At 45.7% G+C, this 19,851-nt stretch overlaps 1 protein-coding gene across 1 annotated transcript in view; it reads right to left on the reverse strand.

Annotated features, from left to right (window-relative positions):
• EHD2 (EH domain containing 2) overlaps positions 1–9,637 on the reverse strand; it is a 30,479-nt gene extending 20,842 nt beyond the window's left edge. Inside the window, exons 1-2 of the mRNA XM_073641617.1 lie at positions 8,830–9,637; positions 6,997–7,094 (exon numbers count right to left, since the gene is read on the reverse strand). Coding sequence (XP_073497718.1) covers positions 6,997–7,094; positions 8,830–9,233 — 502 coding nt within the window. The 5' untranslated portion in view covers positions 9,234–9,637. The remainder of the gene's footprint in view (positions 1–6,996; positions 7,095–8,829) is intronic.
• Between the last annotated feature and the right edge of the window lie 10,214 nt (positions 9,638–19,851).

The raw sequence follows: 19,851 nt of genomic DNA on the forward strand, positions 1-19,851 counted from the left end.
AGGCTGCATACACTACACACATCCCATTTCCGGGGGACAGATCGACGGTACTCCCACCAGTATATGTGCAGGTACGACAGTGTCTGTCCCTGGCTGGAGTGGGAGGGGGGTGGAACATCCCAGTAGTGTAGGGGCAGATAGGGGGAGCAGTCTGGGTAAGGCTAGGAGCTCATTGGGTGCTGGTCACCTGAGCTCACACATAGAGGGAGTATATAAGGTGGGCACCATCTAGAGACAGGGTCAGTCTTTTGTAGAGAGTCAGCCAGTCTGGAGAGAAGTCCTGGGCCAAGTCTGAGAGAAGAGAGAGAGGAGAAGAGAAGGACCCAGAGGGGAAGAAGAAGGAACCCCAAGATCCCAGAATAAGGACAGAAGGGTGAAGGGTTGGCACGCAAGGGAACCGGATCCCAAATTAGTGGAGGAGAGAAACTACCCTCAACTAAGAACCGGAGGTTGCGACATTACATGTGGAGCAGCCCCTCACCAAGTCCACTAGAAGGCACACCGAGCATAGGGTCAGGGAAGCCAAAGAAGGTTCACCCAACAGGAGACCCGAGGGAGCCGGACATAAGTGGACCCCTGGTGGGAACGGCCAGTAGAGAGGACAGTCAGAAAGGGAGCTCAGGACCACGCTCCAGAATTGCTTGGGGGTTGGCCGAGTCCAGGACCTGGTGGACGCAGCACGGCTCGGGCGGTCACTCAAGGCCAGAGTGACCCACAGAACAGCAGTAAGTAAAAACCCTGAACTGCACAGCCCGGCTCTGAGTCTTCTTAACATCCACACTGCACCACCACTACCACCATCCTCTACACCTGACCCCCTGAGGCTATACCCCTCCCGTTGGGGGTTATACTACCACAGCTGCACCTATACCACCAGCCTCAGCGGACCCTGCTGCAGCGGCGGCCTTTTGACCGCAAATCAACGGGTGGCGTAGTCGACACTAAGAACAACTAATAACATCTGTAAAGACTGCCACACACAGAGCTTGACACCCTGGGCACGGACCGGGTCGCCGCCACTCGGAGACTACAACCCCCATCTGATCCAGCTCCGGGTAATCCCCCAAACAGCACTGGCCCAGGGGGCGCGTCAGTTGCATGGCCCAATGATGTTCCTTCAGTGTCCCTATTATGCAGTGATTAGTACTTACCAAAGGTAACCCAAGAAAGGACAACCAGAGACCGGGTAATGAGCGCCTGCCGGTCAATGATGCGAAAGGGGAATGGAGGCTAGCCCGTCAGGTACAATCATACAGAAGAGCTATGGTAGTGCAAAATGCTAAAAAAAAGTTACTACTGACTATAATGGAAAGTTTTCCTAGCACACCGAGCATTGTATACGGGTATCGGTAGCTATAGACCTGTCAGTGTCCATGTTGACCCTTGCCCAAAGCCAAAAGTGCCTACAATGGGCATGTAAGCTTCAGAACTGAACCATGGAGGTGGCTTGGCCTGATAAATGACAATTTCTTTTCCATCTTGTGGAAAGCCGGGTGAGTGTGCGTCACTTACTTCGGACAGAGATGGCCCCAGGATGCGCTATGAGAAGAAGACAATCTGGTGGAGACACTGTGATGTTTTGGACAGTATTCTGTTATGAAAGGTTAGGTCCTGGCATCATGTGAATGTGACACATCCACATATCTGAATATTGTATAGACCAAGTGGCCCCCTTCTTTATGGCAGCTATGTTCTGTAATGGCTTTGCCCTCTTTCAGCTGGATAATGCTCCCTTGCTACCAGTGTCTAACTGGAATGGCAAGGGCCCACCAGTAACATTGACTTGTGGGGCACACTGTTTAGCTTCATGTAAATATTATATTACCCTCTTTCATAAATTTTCTTCCACGTCTATATAAAAATAAACTAGGTAGTTTCTTGAATGAATGATGAGATCCTGCTTTTGTCTGCACATAGTGAATTAATGTATTGGCCAACTACTGCTCATGTTGGGGGAAAGTGGTTTACTCTTGCATAGAGGCCCACCGGAGGATTCTCCTGTTCTCCTGTTGGCTAGTCCGAGCCTGCTTGCTAGAATGCAAAAATTGGCCAGGAAGATGAAGAACATGAGAAAAAGTTTGATCTGGTGACTTGTCTACATGTTACCCAGATCTCAATCTGATCAATCATCTGTTGGATATGCTGGAAACACAAATCCAATCTGAGGCTGCACTGAGCAACGCACAAGATCTGCTGTTATTATCTTGTGCCACAGCCGGCACAATGGTCTTGTTTTAGGCACATTGAGTACTGTGCACATCGAACACCCATGATTGTGCAAATGAGAGCACAATTTCAAAAATTTAACCTGCATCCATGAGTTTTGGCCCAAGCATCAGCCAGCCCATGTATTAGGATGGCAGACGGGTACCATGCTAGGCAGGCAAGTTACATAATGCCCAAATAAGTTTAAAAGGAGAATGCCAAGGTATGTACTGAGCAAATGTAGCTGAGTGAGGACTAGTGGGGCATACGGTGACTATGCCTGGCACCATGGCTGGCACTGAATGCTACTTTTCTTACTAAATAGTAGTGGTCAGTCCTGGTAATAAAGTCAGCATTATGGTCTATAAATCATAGGACGTCTTTCACGTGGCCAAATAAAATGTACGAAATGGCGAAGCCAGATGCCAACATAAAGAAAGCACAAATAGATGGTTTGCGTTATATGACTTTTACGTTGCGTGGCACGCTGAGTTCTCCATCTCTCATTTTCTTTTATAAAGCCTCAAAGTACAAAAAGTTTGCCATCCCCAGCTTGAGAAGTTTAGGATCTTGAGGACACCATCTATGGTCTGACGTCGTAAATTCCAGTCCAAAAAGTATAAAAATAAATTGATTTTAAGGTTTGTGAATACGGCAGGAACAAAAGTTGTCAGAGCTGAATGTTAGACTTTCCTCCAACGAGCCCCCTCCCTTTTGGGGAACACCTCTGTTTGTGCCGCTCCCAAGCAACCATCCAAAACATGGTACGGGAGGGATACCCCGGATGAGGGGGAGTAAGATAGGCAAAGGATGGCCTCTGGGCTTCCTCATCAAAGCCCCCCCACCTCCTCTATACACCCACGCACAGATATATGCACATACATGGCACAAGTGGAGTTTATTAAGGAAAGGAATTTCACATGGAATGTATCATTATCTCACGGACAATCCTTTTTTTTTTTTCAGCAAGAATTTCCACTCCAGCACAAATGGAGAATTCGGAGAGATCCCTCGTCTTCACCCTATAGCTTGCAAACAGTTAATGGGCTGCAGACACAGCAAGGTCCAACAATGAATACTGCACAGAGCCCCGATTCATGTCTAACACAACACTGCAAAACATAGCAACAGAAAGCGGAGGCCCGACAGCTAGGAAAAAAATGTAGAAATGTTCCAGGACTACCCAAAAAATTCTGACCTGTGTACAGAGCGTACCAGTGCCAGGGTGCCCTCTTATGTAATGTAAGACAATGTGTAATACCGCCAAGCACCCTACTATCGTCTACTAGGACCAGCCTGCCCCCATAGATATTACCAAAAAATGTGCGATAGTGCCAAGATGCAGACCCTCCCATTATCTAACAGTGCCAGGGTGCCCGCCCCGTAGTCTAACAGCGTCAAACTGCCCTCCTTATACATAAAGGACATTGAATAGTGGTCCCATCTTATATGTATACTAGAGCCTAGTCACCCTCCAGCATGGAGAGTTGGTGAAAAGATTGTTTTATTCTCTGCAGGACCTGAAATGCTTTATTAAACCTATGGGGGCGCTGCCAACGCCCACGGCAAGGCAAATATTTTGCAACCCCCTGACCTATGGACTGTTAGTGCTCCCTGAATCCAGTCCAGTTTTGAAACCCATTATCCCTCAAAGCTCATGCTTTAAGAAAATACTGATTTAATTATAGTTTGCCCTTTGACCCTCTTGCTGTTTTCTCCTTTTTTTATTTTTAAATTCAGCATCAAATTTTTCAAATTTTAAAAATAAAAAGTTAGAAATTGTTGTAATTTTTCTTACTTTTCTTTTTTAGATTTTTGTATTTTTTTATGTAACTATTTTATAACCCTAGCCCTAAACCTAACCCTATCACTTTCCCTAATGCTAGTCCTAACCCTAACCCTAGTCTCATATTTAACCATAGGGTTAGAAAAAGTGTGTAAAAAACATAAAGTTTATGATAACATTAGTGCTTTTCTTTTTTTCCAAGGGACACTTTTTTTTTTAAAGATCTGGGACAGCTTCCCCAGCAGATTTCTATATCTCCTCTTACAAAATTAAAAGTGGGAGGAGAGGTGGGGAGCTGTAAGAGAGCAAAGTGCAGCATTTGTCATCTCCATTGTTGCCTATGCAGAGCGCAGCAGTCAAGATGAATTTGTCTTTGTCACGTCATTCCAGTAAGGGACTGGGATGACAAAGCTCATTTCATCATATTGTGAGCTTTGTCATCTTAGTCAATGCCTATGAAGAGCGCAACAGCCTGTGACAAACTTATCTTGAATGCTGCGCTCTGCAAAGAAACTAGTTGCTGGCTGCTTTACGCATCTAAATCGCCAACCACTGGGCCAACACTCGCAGCGCTTGGGTCAACTGCCCCTGTGCCCCTTCCTGTAGTATGCCACTGAGTAGCAGGACACCCATTGATCAGCACAATGGTAGAGGCGCTTTCTAACAAAATGGCACCATCCAAACCAAAAAGTTCCATTAATTCAAAAGTGACAACCAAAGTGATGAAGCACGCAAAGAGTATTTTCCTACAGTTGAAGAGGCACAAGTTGGAGACCATTGCATTACATGGCATGAATCACATTTTTATAATAAAGATAGATCCCATTAACTCCGTCTTTTTTATATATGAGCACCAATATATTGAGTTGCCCACGATGGTTTACATATTGTAGAATTGGTACCACTTTTACGGTATAATTCATGTGGGCACCACTCCAGCCCACAATATTATGGCCTGTATTTGACACTTATTTCCCAGCTATCATATACAGAGGTAACTTATCTCCTATGATATCTCTAGGGCATGGCTGGTTTTTGGGCTCCCATTACTTGATGTTTATATACTGGAGCCAGTAGGCAGAGAGCCAGGAGCAGAGCTTTAGCCGCTCCTAGAGAGAAGGGATATTTCCATAAACAATAGCGGATTATGTTTAGATCAGTTAATGGTTGCGGATTCCTGCTGCCCTCTGCCCTTCCCTTCTCCAAACACTCAGGATGGGACATCCTGCACTACGTCTGACCCATCTCAATGGACAGTCTTCCTAAAAGTTACCTATTTCCTAATCATGGGATGCAAATATAGCGTCAAGTCTATAGATGACTTCAGGGAGAGGAAGGTGCTGTAGGTACCTCGGGCTCAGCGCATATACTCCTATCAGGTCCCCTATCTGGAGGCAGCATGTGATTAGCTCATGCTGAGCGTGAAGACTAGTTTTTATGATTTTTTTAATCATATTAAAAAATGTAACTGCTGCCAGCACTCATAAAAAAGCTTGTGAGTCCAACTTCCCTTTCCCACTCATATAAAAAGCCTGCGAGTCTCACTCTTCCCCCACTCATATAGAGAGCTTGTTAGTTCTTTTTCTCCCAATGACTTATAGAGAAAACCTGAGTCCTACTTCCCTTGTCCACTGATAGAGAAATTCTGTGAGTCCTGCTTCCACCACCCACTCATAGATAAAGCCTATGAGTCTTGCTTCCTCCTCCCACTCATAGAGAAAGCCTGGGAGTCTTGATTCCTCCTCCCACTCATATGGAAGCCTATGAGTCCTGCTTGCTCCTTCCACTCATAGATAAAGCCTGGGAGTCCAGCTTCCTCCTCCCACTCATAGATAAAGCCTGTGAGTCCTGCTTTCTCCTCCCACTCATAGGGAAGCCTGTGAGTTCTGCTTTCTCCTCCCACTCATAGAGAAAACCTGTGAGTCCTGCTTCCTCGCACTGATAAAGTCTGTGAGTCCTGCTTCCTCGCACTGATAAAGTCTGCCAGTCCTGCTTCCTCCTCCCACTCACAGAGGAGCCTGTGAGTCCTGCTTCCTGTGCCCAGTCAGTCATAAAGAAAGTCTGTGAGTCCTGCTTCCTCCTCCCACTCATAGAGAAAGCCTGTGAGTCCTGCTTCCTCCTCCCACTCATAGAGAAAGCCTGTGAGTCCTGGTTCCTCCTCCCACTCATAGAGAAAGCCTGTGAGTCCTGGTTCCTCCTCCCACTCATAGAGAAAGCCTGTGAGTCCTGCGTCCTTTGCCCTGTCATGAAGAAAGCCAATGGATCCTGTTTCAACTGACCACCAATTTAGAAAGCTCATGAGTGAAAGCCTGCAAACTCTTCTTTCCCCACCAACTCATTGAAAAAGCATTTTCACAATGCTTTCTCTAAGTTGGCTGGGTATTCAAGACTCACAGGCTTTTTCTATAAGTTGGCGGGATTATCAGGACTAACACGCTTTCTCTAAATATTTTATTGTAAAGCAGAGACATCCACACCTACTAAACGTCCTTTCCCTTTTCCACGTAGAAAGCATGTAAGCCTCTTCAGAGCTCCTCACTGGCCTTGAGGCCAGCTTCTTCCATCTGGTAGTACCTACTTCTCTTTGCCACTGACACCTCATTAGACATCCTAAATTTGAGTAATTATCATCCACTCAATATTTTTGTTTTCCCTGCAATCAATAATTGAAGGTCAAGTGATCCAGACGAGGGCACGACTGTGCAAACTCTCATTCCCAGTTTGGTGCCCATTTGGTCAAGAGTTGGGTTTGGTTGACTTTAGAGAGCTCAGGTTTTGGCACGGGGCAGAGACAATGGGATAATTCAGTTCTGAGATGAGACGAGAGAAGTGGCTTTGAAGTTCTTATGGCCACAATGCAAAATACTTCAAATGTCTACTGGCAAGGATGGCACCTAGGCATGGTCAGCGGAGTTATCCATTACATTATCCTGGGTTATATTCCATGTATTGGAGCCATCATGAAGTTATTATGGTTTAGGGGTGGATTTTAACTTGGCACTCACCTCGGCTCACCCGCTGTTTGGCCCCAGACAAGATGCCCGGAGTGTCAATTAGGCTGATGCTTTCCAAGACTTTGTTTGGCAGATGGGCACACATGAACCTGTCCAAAAGAAGCAAAATAGAAGTAACCTAGAAACATAGAAAGCTATTAAATTGTAAAGAAACCCTAAGAAAGGTTAAGTACTGGACCAGTCCTAAGAAGCACTAATTTGTAACCGGAAAATTAAAGCTATGCAGAAACAGCGCCACTTATGGTCATGTCAGGTATTGCAGCTTAGCCCCATTTAAATTACCAGTATGTTATTGGCCCTCATACCATTTTTTTTAAATCTTTCAGACTAAATACGCCAGTAAACCTACATTAGAAATCGATGTTTATAAACTACTCTGGGCACATACGTGTAAGGAAACCATTCCCATCAAACATAAACAGTGACATGCTAATAATATTCCAGATCCTGTCAACTAGGAAATGTCCAGTATTTGCAGGAGGGGGCAAGGATGTTCCTTTTAAAGGGAGCCTAGACTGACGGCATAAACTAAGTACGTAGCCTTGTACTCGATATAGTCCATATAAAAATCACACCTTTATTGTTCTAATCACTGCCTCCATTTTACAGAAACTGGTTTAATCAAACATGCTAATTGGGGTGCACAGTGCACCCTGGGTGTGGCCAAGAGGCGCAGTCCACCCACTGTTTTTTGCATGACCACTCTCCCTCACTGGTGATTGACAGGACTGGCTTGCCTGAGTTTATCTGCAGATAGTTCTCTTTCCAGACAAGCCAGCGCTGTCAATCACCAGTTAGGGAGGCGGGAACATGCAAAACTTGTAGGCTGAGCAGTGCACTGAGCCTATTGGGCACACCAAGAGTGCACCTAGCGACCTAATTAGCATATTTGCTTAAACATTAATTTCTGCAGAACGGAGGTAGCGATTAGAACACAAAGCTATTCATCATTTGTGTCCTTTCAAGTCACTTTTCTTTTTTTTTTTCTTGTGGTATTTTTTGCCAGTTTTGCTCCAAAAATGGCGCATGTGGTCCATGGATTTTACCCAAAGTTAAAAATGGTCTTTTTATGTCTTTAAGCTTTTTTCCAGCTCTTTAATGCAAAAAGTTGTATGTTTTGCAAAATTGTAGCCACCGCTGTCAACAAAAGGCAGGGAGTGGGGCAGCGAGTCGGCGAAGGAACCATTGCAATAAAAATAAGTCTAGGAAAACCCATTTCATTATATTTAAAGGGGCATTCCCATCTTTAAAAATATGATATGTTGCCATCTTATGACTAGGGAGCTCTGAGACACCTTCTCCTCACCTGATCATGAGAAAAAAAAGTACCATAATGCTGATTTAGCTCTATTTTTCCCTGTGATCCTGGCCTTCATTTTCAGGACCTGTGGATATCCTAGGAATCAAACTACCACCAATCATATTGAATATTGAATATTGGAAGACTCCTTTAAACTGGCTGCCCTGGTTTAGAAAAGAAACGTGACTGCTTTCGTCCAGGATCTGCACCTCTCCTGTGTGTGGGTTATGTTTCCCATTGCAGCTCATTACCATAGAAGATTAGGAGGCTGAGCTGCAATACCAGACACAACCTGATGACAGGTGTGGCGCTGTATTTAGAGGGAAGTAGCCATGTTTTTCTAATCTTGACCAAGCCCCTTAACAGCTGCAGTGGAATCACATCCCTAGTGGATTTTCCAAGCTACATTTCCAATTTATTCCAGAAAATTTTTCCCTGCAATTTGTCTTCCCAGAATTAAGGAATTGCCCATGTAATCAGATCCTCACTCACCCATTGCGAGGACTTATATCTCATTCACTTACCTGTTCAGAAAAGTGTTCCCAAAAGGGTTGAGCTTGCGGAAAGGTTTATTGGGGTCCACCATCAGCGCATTCCCCGGGATGACCCCTTCCGTTTCCCCATGCATGACAGCAATAAAAGAGTCGGTGGTGGGCTCAGGACCAATCCGACTCCCTGGGATGTCCTGCTCCAGGAGATACTTAATGAAGGTGGTCTTCCCGGTGGAATATTGCCCCATGACCAACACCATGGGCTTGTTGTCAAAGTCGGCATCTTCCAGAGCTGGAGAATGAAAGTCGTGGAACCTGTAGTAATCTTCTACTGGTTTCAGCTTCTTCTTATATAGGTCCTTAAGACCCTCAGTGACCGTATGGATAACTTCTGGGGTCTTCTTGTTCTTCTCATTCTTCTTCATCCAGCTGAACATCTTCACAGTATTTTTTTCACGTTTCTTTTTCTTCTGACTTCTATTCTTCACCTGTAGGTTTGTGGGACAATATGAAGAGCTTCTACAGTCTAGTCCCCCTGATCTTCTAAGTCTGCCTCCTTCTCTCTTCTCCGAAATGTCAGTCTGAAGCAAGACCAAAGTTTATTCCCCCCCTCAATAAAGCCCTGTAACAACAGGACTGGAAAAAAAGGGGCAGGCAGGAACAGGGTGTGTGCGAAGGAGGCAGGAGCGAATTGTAGGGTGGGGAACGTAGGACCACCTTTATGTGTCCATAGAGAGTGTTAATAGGTCAATTATAGAATGGAAGCTTCTTACTGTCCCAAACCCCAAAGTGAAGATGATGCCAAAAACACAGTGGAAAACAGCTGTATAGAGAGAATGTATGAGTTATTCCGAGGGGGGATATTCCACTCCCTGGGTGCCCACCCCACTAAAGGAATGCACTCGCTGCTCTAATTGTCATGCTAGGGAATACGGGCATCCTATGCCACCTAGTGGGAGAGAATGGAACAATGCGGGTAGGATCCAAAAAAATTAGAAGTTCTAGTATTTCCTCAAAAAAATATTCTACTTTACTCGTGACATTGCGCTATTTTTATGTTGCTTACGTAATGAACGTTTCATTACGTCCGAGACACATACGTTATTTTTTATCTGTTCTTGAAGTGGTCACCAAAGCTGCAGAAAAATTGTCGAATGCGAATACATCTGTGCACCATAAAAGATAAAACAAAAAGAGGATATCTCCATAATACGACTTTCAATAAAACATGGCAGATTTATACCGCATGTGACCAGAAGATCCTCTCTAGGTCTATGGGTGCAGTCGAGCGCCTTAGATTTCTATAGGTGCCATATTCTGCTTCCATACATTTTGAAGACTGCAATAATAGATTAGTGTGCAGCTATAAATGGGAAAATTTTCCATCCTATCGGATTATTTTCAGTGCCATGCATAGTAAAATATCAGAATTAGGCCTCAATAAAAGCCCTATACACATTAGACCAATGTCCACTGAACTCTGCGATATCGACAGGTTCGGCCGACAGTCTAATACAACCCCTGGCAAAAATTATGGAATCACCGGGCTCGGAGGATGTTCATTGATATTTTGGACAGTTTTCTCATCCCATCAATTGAAAGGATGTTTGGGGATGATGACATCATTTTTCAAGATGATAATGGATCCTGCCATAGAGCAAAAACTGTGAAAACATTCCTTGAAAGAAGACACATAAGGTCAATGTCATGGCCTGCAAATAGTCCGGATCTCAATCCAATTGAAAATCTTTGGTGGAAGTTGAAGAAAATGGTGCATGACAAGGCTCCAACCTGCAAAGCTGATCTGGCAACAGCAATCAGAGAAAGTTGGAGCCAGACTGATGAAGAGTACTGTTTTTCACTCATTAAGTCCATGCCTCAGAGACTGCAAGTTCTTATTAAAGCCAGAGGTGGTGCAACAAAATACTAGTGATGTATTGGAGTGTTCTTTTGTGTGTTTGTTTTTCATGATTCCATAATTTGTTCCTCAGAATTGAGTGATTCCATAATTTTTTCCCTCTGCTTGGTCTGAAAAAAATTACCCTTACTGAGTACCACAATTTAATCTTGATTTCTTTTAGTGTTTCTTAAAGCCCTAAAGTTGCCATTTGAAATGACTTTAGTTTTGTGCCATGTCTGTGATCTGCTTTTTTTCAACAACATTAAACGACTGAATGAACATCCTCCGAGCCCGGTGATTCCATAATTTTTGACAGGGTTGTATGTATGGGGACCCCAGACAGATGATTGTCAGGGGAGATAAGGATCCGGCATGTCCAATTTTGGACTGCTGATCCTTTTGTTCTTCCGGAGATAAGCCGCCACCGGACATGTCTGGCGCCAGTTTTTCACCAGATCGAGCACTCCAGCGTTCACCATGTGGCTTAATAGACCTGCAAACTTCATTCTGCGGGTCGGAACGATTATGACAATACCAAATTGGTATATATATTTTTTTATGTTTTACTACTTATAGTGTCGCACCAGCCAAAACCCATAACTTTATTGTTTTCCTGTAGTTGGACCTGTGTCAAGTCTTGTTACATAGTTTGTTTGTTTTTAATGCAATTGACCTGATCGCTAAGGGGACTGACCACTGGGACCCCACTGATTCCGAGGAATTATTTATGTATGTGACTCGCCCCCCCTGGGCCGTGGGGCACTCGAGACCGGACTTCAGGGCAATGCTGGGAGTAGTAGTGGCGACCCGGTCCCGTGGCTCAGGGTGGTCAGACCAGTGGTAGTCTATGATGTGTTTTAGGTAATATCCGACTACGCCACCCGTGGATTGCGGTCAGGGAGGACCGCCGCTGCAAGGCAGACCGCTGAGGCTGGTGTTGGGGATGCAGCAGGGAATAGTACAACTCCCCACGGGAGGAGTGTAGCCTCAGGGCAGTGTGATAGGATGCTGGGGGTGATGGTGCAGGCGCAGCAGTAACCACACAGAGTCCAAGAATGCAGTCCAGGGTCTTTTACTGATCTTATCATAGACCCACCAGGAGTACAGGGTAGGAATGGACCTGGGTGTCTGAGGACATTCGGGCGAGCTCCGCTGGTCAGGGTGAGTGGGTAGGCCTACCATTCTCTTTCTGCCCTTGCTGACTATCTCCCCCTTTAGTGGTATGATAGCCCACGTCCCTGAGCTTGCCGTGTACTACGCCTGTATGGCTTGCGACTTGGGCCTTAGCTACCTGTAGCTTCTCCGTGCTGTACCGGTCCTTCTGTGTGGCGGAGCCTCCAGGCTTCTTGGCCAAGGGACCTAAAATCCCTCGCAGGTAGATGATCTGCTGCAGGACTTGCAATCCTGACAGCCTCGGACCCCAGTGTCCGGTATGCAGTTTCCTCTCTGCCAGGACCGGCTCTCGTCGCCTCTGTCCCTGGCTTGGTGTTCCTCCTATGCCTCCTGGACTCCTCAGCTGCGGCTGACCTGTCCCTCTGCTTCTGGGAACCCTTCTGGATGCTTCAGAAGCGGGTCCTGGTCTCTCTAACCCTGCCCTCAGTACCAGTTTTTATAGGGGCAGCCTGCTCCCCCTACTGGCCTGGGACAGGAGGTGTGGCATGCAAATGGTCCATGACCAGAGAACCTCCCTCTTGCTCTCAGACACAGCCTTACAAGTTTGTGGCATCCAGGCCTGGGGTGACACATATGCGTAATACCCCAGAGTTGTATTACTAAGAAAACTCTGTAAATTATTGATAAAATGTAAGGAGTTACATGTATATACACTGCCCAAAAAAATAAAGGGAACACTTAAATACCACATCCTAGATATCACTGAATGAAATATTCCAGTTGCAAATCTTTATTCATTACATAGTGGAATGCGCTGAGAACAATAAAACATAAAAATGATCATTGTAAATCAAAATTAATATCTCATGGAGGTCTGGATTTGGAATGATACTCAAAATCAAAGTGGAAAATCAAATTACAGGCTGATCCAACTTCAGTGCAAATGCCTCAAGACAAGGAAATGATACTCAGTTGTGTGTGTGGCCTGTATGACCTCCCTACAATGCCTGGCCATGCTCCTGATGAGGCGGTGGAAGTTTTCCTGAGGGATCTCCTCCCAGACCTGGACTAAAGCATCAGTCAACTCCTGGACAGTCTGTGGTGCAACGTGACGTTGGTGGATGGAGCGAGACATGATGTCCCAGATGTTCTCGATTGGATTCAGGTCTGGGGCCAGTTCAAAGCATCAATGCCTTCATCATTCAGGAACTGCTGACACACTCCAGCCACATGAGGTCTGGCATTGTCCTGCATCAGAAGGAATGCAGAGCTCACTGCACCTACATATGGTCTCACAATGTGTCTGAGGATCTCATCTCGGTACCTAATGGCAGTCAGGCTACCTCTGGCGAGCACATGGAGGGCTGTGCAGCCCTCCAAAGAAATGCCACCCCACACCATTACTGACCCACTGCCAAACCGATCATGCTGCAGGATGTTGCAGGCAGCAGATCACTCTCCACGGCGTCTCCAGACTCTGTCACGTCTGTCACATGTGCTCAGTGTGAACCTGCTCTCATCTGTGAATAGCACAGGGCGCCAATATGGAATCTGCCAATCTTGGTGTTCTCTGGCAAATGCCAATCTTCCTTCATGGTGTTGGGCTGTAAGCACAACACCCACTTGTGGACATCAGGCCTCATACCACCATCATGGAGTCTGTTTCTGACAGTTTGAGCAGACACATGGATGTTAGAGGCCTGCTGGAGGTCATTTTGCAGGGCTCTGGCACTGTTCCTTCTGTTCCTCCTTTCACAAAGGTGGAGGTAGCGGTCCTGCTGCTGGGTTGTTGCCCTCCTAAGGCCCCCTCCACGTCTCCTGGTGTTATGGCCTGTCTCCTGGTATCTGCTCCACACTGTGAACACTGTGCTGACAGACACAGCTACCCTTCTTGTCACAGCTCTCATTGATGTTCCATCCTGCATGAGGTGCACTACCTGAGCAACTTCTGTGGGCCTAGACACCGCCTCATTCTACTGTACCCCTAGGGGTGAGAGCAATGACAAGATGCAAAAGTGACAAAAACAGCAGCCAAAAAGGATGAGAACAGAGATATGGTCTGTGGTCACCACCTGCATAACCGCTCCTTTATAGGAGGTGTCTTGCTAATTGCCTATCATTTCTACCAGTTGTCTGTTCCATGTGCACAACAGCAGGAGAAATTGATTCACAATCAGTGTTGTTTCATAACTGGACAGGTTGATTTCACAGAAATGTGATTGACTTGGAGTTAAATTGTATTGTTTAAGTGTTCCCTTAATTTTTTTGAGCAGTGTAATTGTTACACTGGAAAGAAAATGGTTAAGTCTCCTCACCAAGGTAGGTTTTTAGGAGAGTAGTTTGGTGGGTGGAGTTTTGTGTATGAAACCTATAGCAAGTACCAGGGCTGCCAGCAGGAATTTCGGAGCCCCATACTGGAAAATGTTTCGGGCCCCCTTGAGACTCCGCACAGGCTCTACCCCAGCTCCGCCTCCATCCCTCAAACCGTCCACAGTCCCACCGCCCACTCTCAGAAAAACCCCACTTCTGCACCACATCCCCACCAGTCACTCATTAACATCCCATCGAACACCATATCACATACATAGCCAGCAGCTTTTGCTTTGGCCAAAAGATTTTTTAAGCTGCCACCAGGACAAGGTAGACTCTTCTGGCCGGGCCCTACTATACTCTAACCTATTAAAAATTTCTTATAATACCAAATACTCTTTTTAAGTATAATTTTAATTATTTTTATTTAAGGGAATGTGTCACATACATTTTTTAAAATGACCAATAATATCACATACAAGGGACAAATACCGTCACACTATGACCAGACCACATATTGCAACCACATAGTGGCCGAATAATACCACAAACAAGGGACAAATACCGCCACACCGTGACCAGATCACATATTACCACCACATACTGACTGAATAATACCACATATAGGGGAAATATACCGTCACACCATGTCCGGACCACATATTACCACCACATAGTGACCAAATACTACAATACTGATCATTAATAAAAAAAACACAATACTAATATTACCATAAGTGATATTATACACAGGAGCTCTGTACATAGTATACATTGTATCAAACATTTGTATAGGGGATGAGTCATCCACACACAAAACAAAAAGAGTATTAAGGATATATTAAAATATTAAATTTTATTGAGATAAAATTAAAAACAGAAATAAAAATAAAAAACCCAGCTTCAGAAAGTAGGGAGCAATCGCCAGAGTGTTCGATACAAAGACAGATAATTAAATCTACATGCAAAATAATGACATAGTATGCCAGTAACAAGTAAGCCCAAACTAGCAATGAGAAACCATATAGAAATTACATACGTTCCATTATGGCATAATACAACACGGCAAATGATAAAGCACGGCAATGCTCAGTGGGTACAAATTGAAAATTAAGTTCCAATGCTAAATAGAGGCGCTTTACCTGAGACAGGGCTATTAGAACGAACACAAGGGGCTCCCAACAACGCTCCGACGCGCGTTTCGTTCCTTCTTTATCAAGGAGCGTTGATAAAGAAGGAACGAAACGCGCGTCGGAGCGTTGTTGGGAGCCCCTTGTGTTCGTTCTAATAGCCCTGTCTCAGGTAAAGCGCCTCTATTTAGCATTGGAACTTAATTTTCAATTTGTACCCACTGAGCATTGCCGTGCTTTATCATTTGCCGTGTTGTATTATGCCATAATGGGACGTATGTAATTTCTATATGGTTTCTCATTGCTAGTTTGGGCTTACTTGTTACTGGCATACTATGTCATTATTTTGCATGTAGATTTAATTATCTGTCTTTGTATCGAACACTCTGGCGATTGCTCCCTACTTTTCTGAAGCTGGGTTTTTTATTTTTATTTCTGTTTTTAATTTTATCTCAATAAAATTTAATATTTTAATATATCCTTAATACTCTTTTTGTTTTGTGTGTGGATGACTCATCCCCTATACAAATGTTTGATATATTGTCCTCGAGTTGGATATAATACTTTATAAACCCATGGATACCATTGGGACTTTTTGTGGTTGTCAATAGTATACAGTGTATAGTGTCAGTGTACAGGGCACTCAGGCTCAGCCCAGAGGGCAGGAGGGGAGTTACTCAAGGGAGATATAAGCTAGATATAAGGCCATGTGGCTCTCTGTCTGAGAATGCGGTCCGGTCGAGTAATGTCCTGTAAAGGACCTGGGAACCTGCTGCGAGCTCACGCCCCATGGGTCCCAGCGCACATACGGTCGGATGTCATCGGTAATTGACATGATTCATCTGCTTTTATCTTTTGTCCTACCACTATTGTATTTGCATAGCTGACCATTATACATGTATAACCCTTTGTACAGTATATAGTGTATTGTCTAATGTGCCCTTAAGGCGATTAAATATATAGTTTAACCTTGGGCTGCTCTTTTATCTCGATCCACGAATCCACATGTCCATTGCTCAGGAGTTCCGGTCCCTCTGCCTAAACTGGGACCCGGAGGATGTAGAAAGGGGTTCCACTACCACCACTACCAGCTCCAGTCTAACGGAAGTAACCAGTGAGTGGGGCAACAGTGAGTGGGAAGGCGAGGGCCCAAAGCAGGAAGATGCTGATGCGCCCCCTATCACCGGGCCTACCGTAGCTGCAATACCTCCTTCCCAACGTCTCCCACCTCCTTACAAAGAGGTCTCGACCGAAGTTCTGCCCACCGGGCCGGTTGCAAGCCCGTAGCCATCCATCCCTGCCTCTACTCCTCCCTGCCAGGGTGCAACCAACACCCCTCCTATCATTAAACCGGTCGCAGGCCCACAGCCAGAAGCCATGCTCACTGAGTCGTGCAGGGATGATGCAGCTGCGCCTACAGCCATCGGGCCGGTTACATACAAACTGCCAATTCACAGACTTTACCCTAAATTCCGAAAAGGCCTTACCCGGTCCAGTCGGAAACCTGCATAAAGAAGCCCCCTACGCCTCCTTGACGAACGACTCTATGAAGAGGCGGATGATGAAAAGAGACGCTCAGAGCGTTTACTCAGAGAGTGGCTAGCCGGCCCTCATGCCGTGTCCTTAGAGAAAGACAAAACAAGTGGGCAGGTCCGCTCATTTGACAAACAAGAAGGATACGAGTTTTTAATTGAACATTACACCATGTATATGTAAACCGCATGTCATTCAAGCAACACCATCTTCCTCATCGCCTGCACAATTTGCACCCCAGAGAAGTTGTCTAGTTCTTAAAGCTGCACAGCTGGAGAGGCTGGTACGCCATCGTAGTGTCCCGACCTTGCACCGCCTCAGACATGGAATCTTGGGAGAAGGAGAGGAACCAGAAAAGGGAGGCCTGCCGTCTCTAATCGGAGTCCAGAAACAACAGGTATCATGATTCACCACTTCAGAAAGCTGAAAAACGTACACCATCTACTGTGTCGTCTCCAACCTCAGCAATCATTCGTGAGACCACCACCTCTAGCACCACAGTTCACCTCCCTGCGACTCCTTCCTTTCCAATTGTTCAAGGTACAGACAACCATGTGTCCATGGTCTACCTTTCTGCCTCTGCTCAGCCCGGCCCTGTCCTGCTTGACGTAACTCCCATATTTCCAAAGTCTGCTGCAGAAAGAGAGAAAGAATCCCCGAATAAGTGAGCCCTTGATACACAGAATCAAAAAGGAAATAGCCCCTTTACGTTGTGCTTGTTGCATTATGACTGTTTGTAGAGACAATTCACCGTCTCTCCACTAAGGGACTGTTTTCCTTCCGGGTCAGTCGGGCCCTAGGCTCCAAGCTACCATTTACCCCTGTAAGGCTGGAAATGCCATTGTTTATTGTTCTATTTTCACATTATGTGGGGAATGTTACCATTGAATATACCCTCTTAAGTAGGCCATAATACTTGAATTGCTGAACAAGATGCATTTTTTTTTGTTTCTATTTTATTTGCACTTGTTGTGACCTTTTCTGCTGGATATTCGGGCACTTAAGCTAAGATGGAGAGTAGGACGCTCTCAACCCATGGACTGTGCCATATCCACCTGTTAAAAGCTATGTACTTTAATGAACCTTGCTCTTGTTACTAGAAACAAAACTGCGTGTCTTTCCCAGGACTGCCCTTTTCCTTGTTCCAGAGGCCTTACCTAGAAGGACCAAGGATCCCTTGCCAAAGAGAAGAATTTGCACAAGTTACCTCAATAATATTACTATTTTATATATGCTGCTCTTACCTTACAGGTTTCAAGGACTTTTATGCTGATTGAATAGCACTATTTTTATAGTATGGTTTGTACTAACTTTTCTACTTTAATAGGAATGCCAATGTTTTATAATGTGTATTGAATGTTTACTTTAGTGCCATAGACGCTGCTGGGCTATTATATGTGACTACTCCAAAACATCCCTACTTGTGTCCCATGCCTGGGGAAAGGCATGTTAAAGGAGGGGGAGCATGTAATACCCCAGAGTTGTATTAATATGAAATCTCTGTGTAAATTATTGATAAAATGCAAGGGGTTACTGTGGCACCCCAGGGGTCTGGTTGCCACAGTGATAGAAATATTATGTCTGAGAGCAAGTGGGAGGTTTCCTGGTCAGGAGCCCTTAAACATGCAACACCTCCTGTCCCTGACCAGATAGGGGAGGAACCTGCCCTATATAAACTGGATCTGGGGCGGGGTTAGTCAGTCAGAGCCTGGAGTTTGTTCCAGACACAGGGAAAGTAACAGCGAGGAGCTCTGTAGGAGCAGGAGCTGAAGACCAGGGACTTGAGCTAAGCGGAGTTCGTCTTGGCAGAAGACGCTAAGAACCGGACACAGGAGTCCGAGGCTGTGGGGACTTATATATACCCAGCAGCAGAAACCCGCTGGCAGGGGATTTCAGGTCCTCTGGCCATAGAAGCCCGGAGGCTCAGTCATGAGCAAGAGACCAGCACCGCCATCGAGGAGCGGGGGCTATCAGAAGGCCCCAAGTCACCAGCCATACGGGTGAGCACCACACGGTACACTCAGGGACGTGGGCTACTTCCACTCGCTTACAGCAAGGTAGCCAGGAAGAGTGCAGATAGACGGGGAGGCCTACAACTCCACCTGGCCAGGGGAACTCCAGTTTGCTCACAGACTGACCAGGCCTCTTATGCTAGCCAGTTCTCCCGGGAGGGTCTGCCTTATCATTATCAGTAAAGACCCTGAACTGCACTGCAAAGCCTCTGAGTCGTTCCTGCTGCGCTCGTGCACCATCACTCCCATCATCCACACCCACTACCCTGAGGCTATACTCCTCCCGTGGGGAGTTATACTACCCTCTGCTGCCCTCACAACATCAGCCTCAGAGGTCTGCTCAGCAGCGGCGGTTCTTATTGACCGCAATCTACGGGTGGCGTAGTCGGACATTGCATTATACTGATACAGAGACTGCCACAACCTTGGTCTGACCACCCTGAGCCACGGGACCGGGTCGCCACTACTACTCCAAGCATTGCCCTGAAGTCCGGTCCCGGGTGCCCCACGGCCCAGGGGGCGCGATATTACATGTATATAATTGTCTGTTACACTGTAAAATGGTTAAGTCACCTCACCTCACAATGTGGGCATATATCTGGATGAAATTCTGAGGCCCTCTGTGGGCACACTCCCCTCTTACATCAGAGACATGATGGACCTCAGAAGATTGCATGGTATCCTAATTGACTCCCAGGTTATGTTCGGTAGCATCGACATCGAGGAGTTATACTCGCCCATACCACACGATCAGGGTTTAAAAGGTTGTCAAGTATTTTCTGGATACAAGAGGCCAACAATACAGGCCCCACAATGAGTTTGTATTGAATATCCTTGATTTTATTTTAAACAACAATTTTTTTCACTTTTGACGGTCAAATCCTCCACCAGCTCAGTGGCACTGCTATGGAAAACCCCTGTGCCCCTAGCTATGCCAACTTGTTCCTGGGCTGGTGGGAGGATACTGTGGTCTTTAGTGAGGATCTGAAGGAGTACACCCGATGTATTTATCTATAGGCAAGATTCATAGATGATGCCTTTATTTTGTGGAAGGGTA

This window comes from Phyllobates terribilis, unplaced genomic scaffold (assembly GCF_046119375.1).
Source record: "Phyllobates terribilis strain yellow unplaced genomic scaffold, ASM4611937v1 Scaffold_7__3_contigs__length_470593459, whole genome shotgun sequence".
Lineage (NCBI taxonomy): Eukaryota > Metazoa > Chordata > Amphibia > Anura > Dendrobatidae > Phyllobates > Phyllobates terribilis.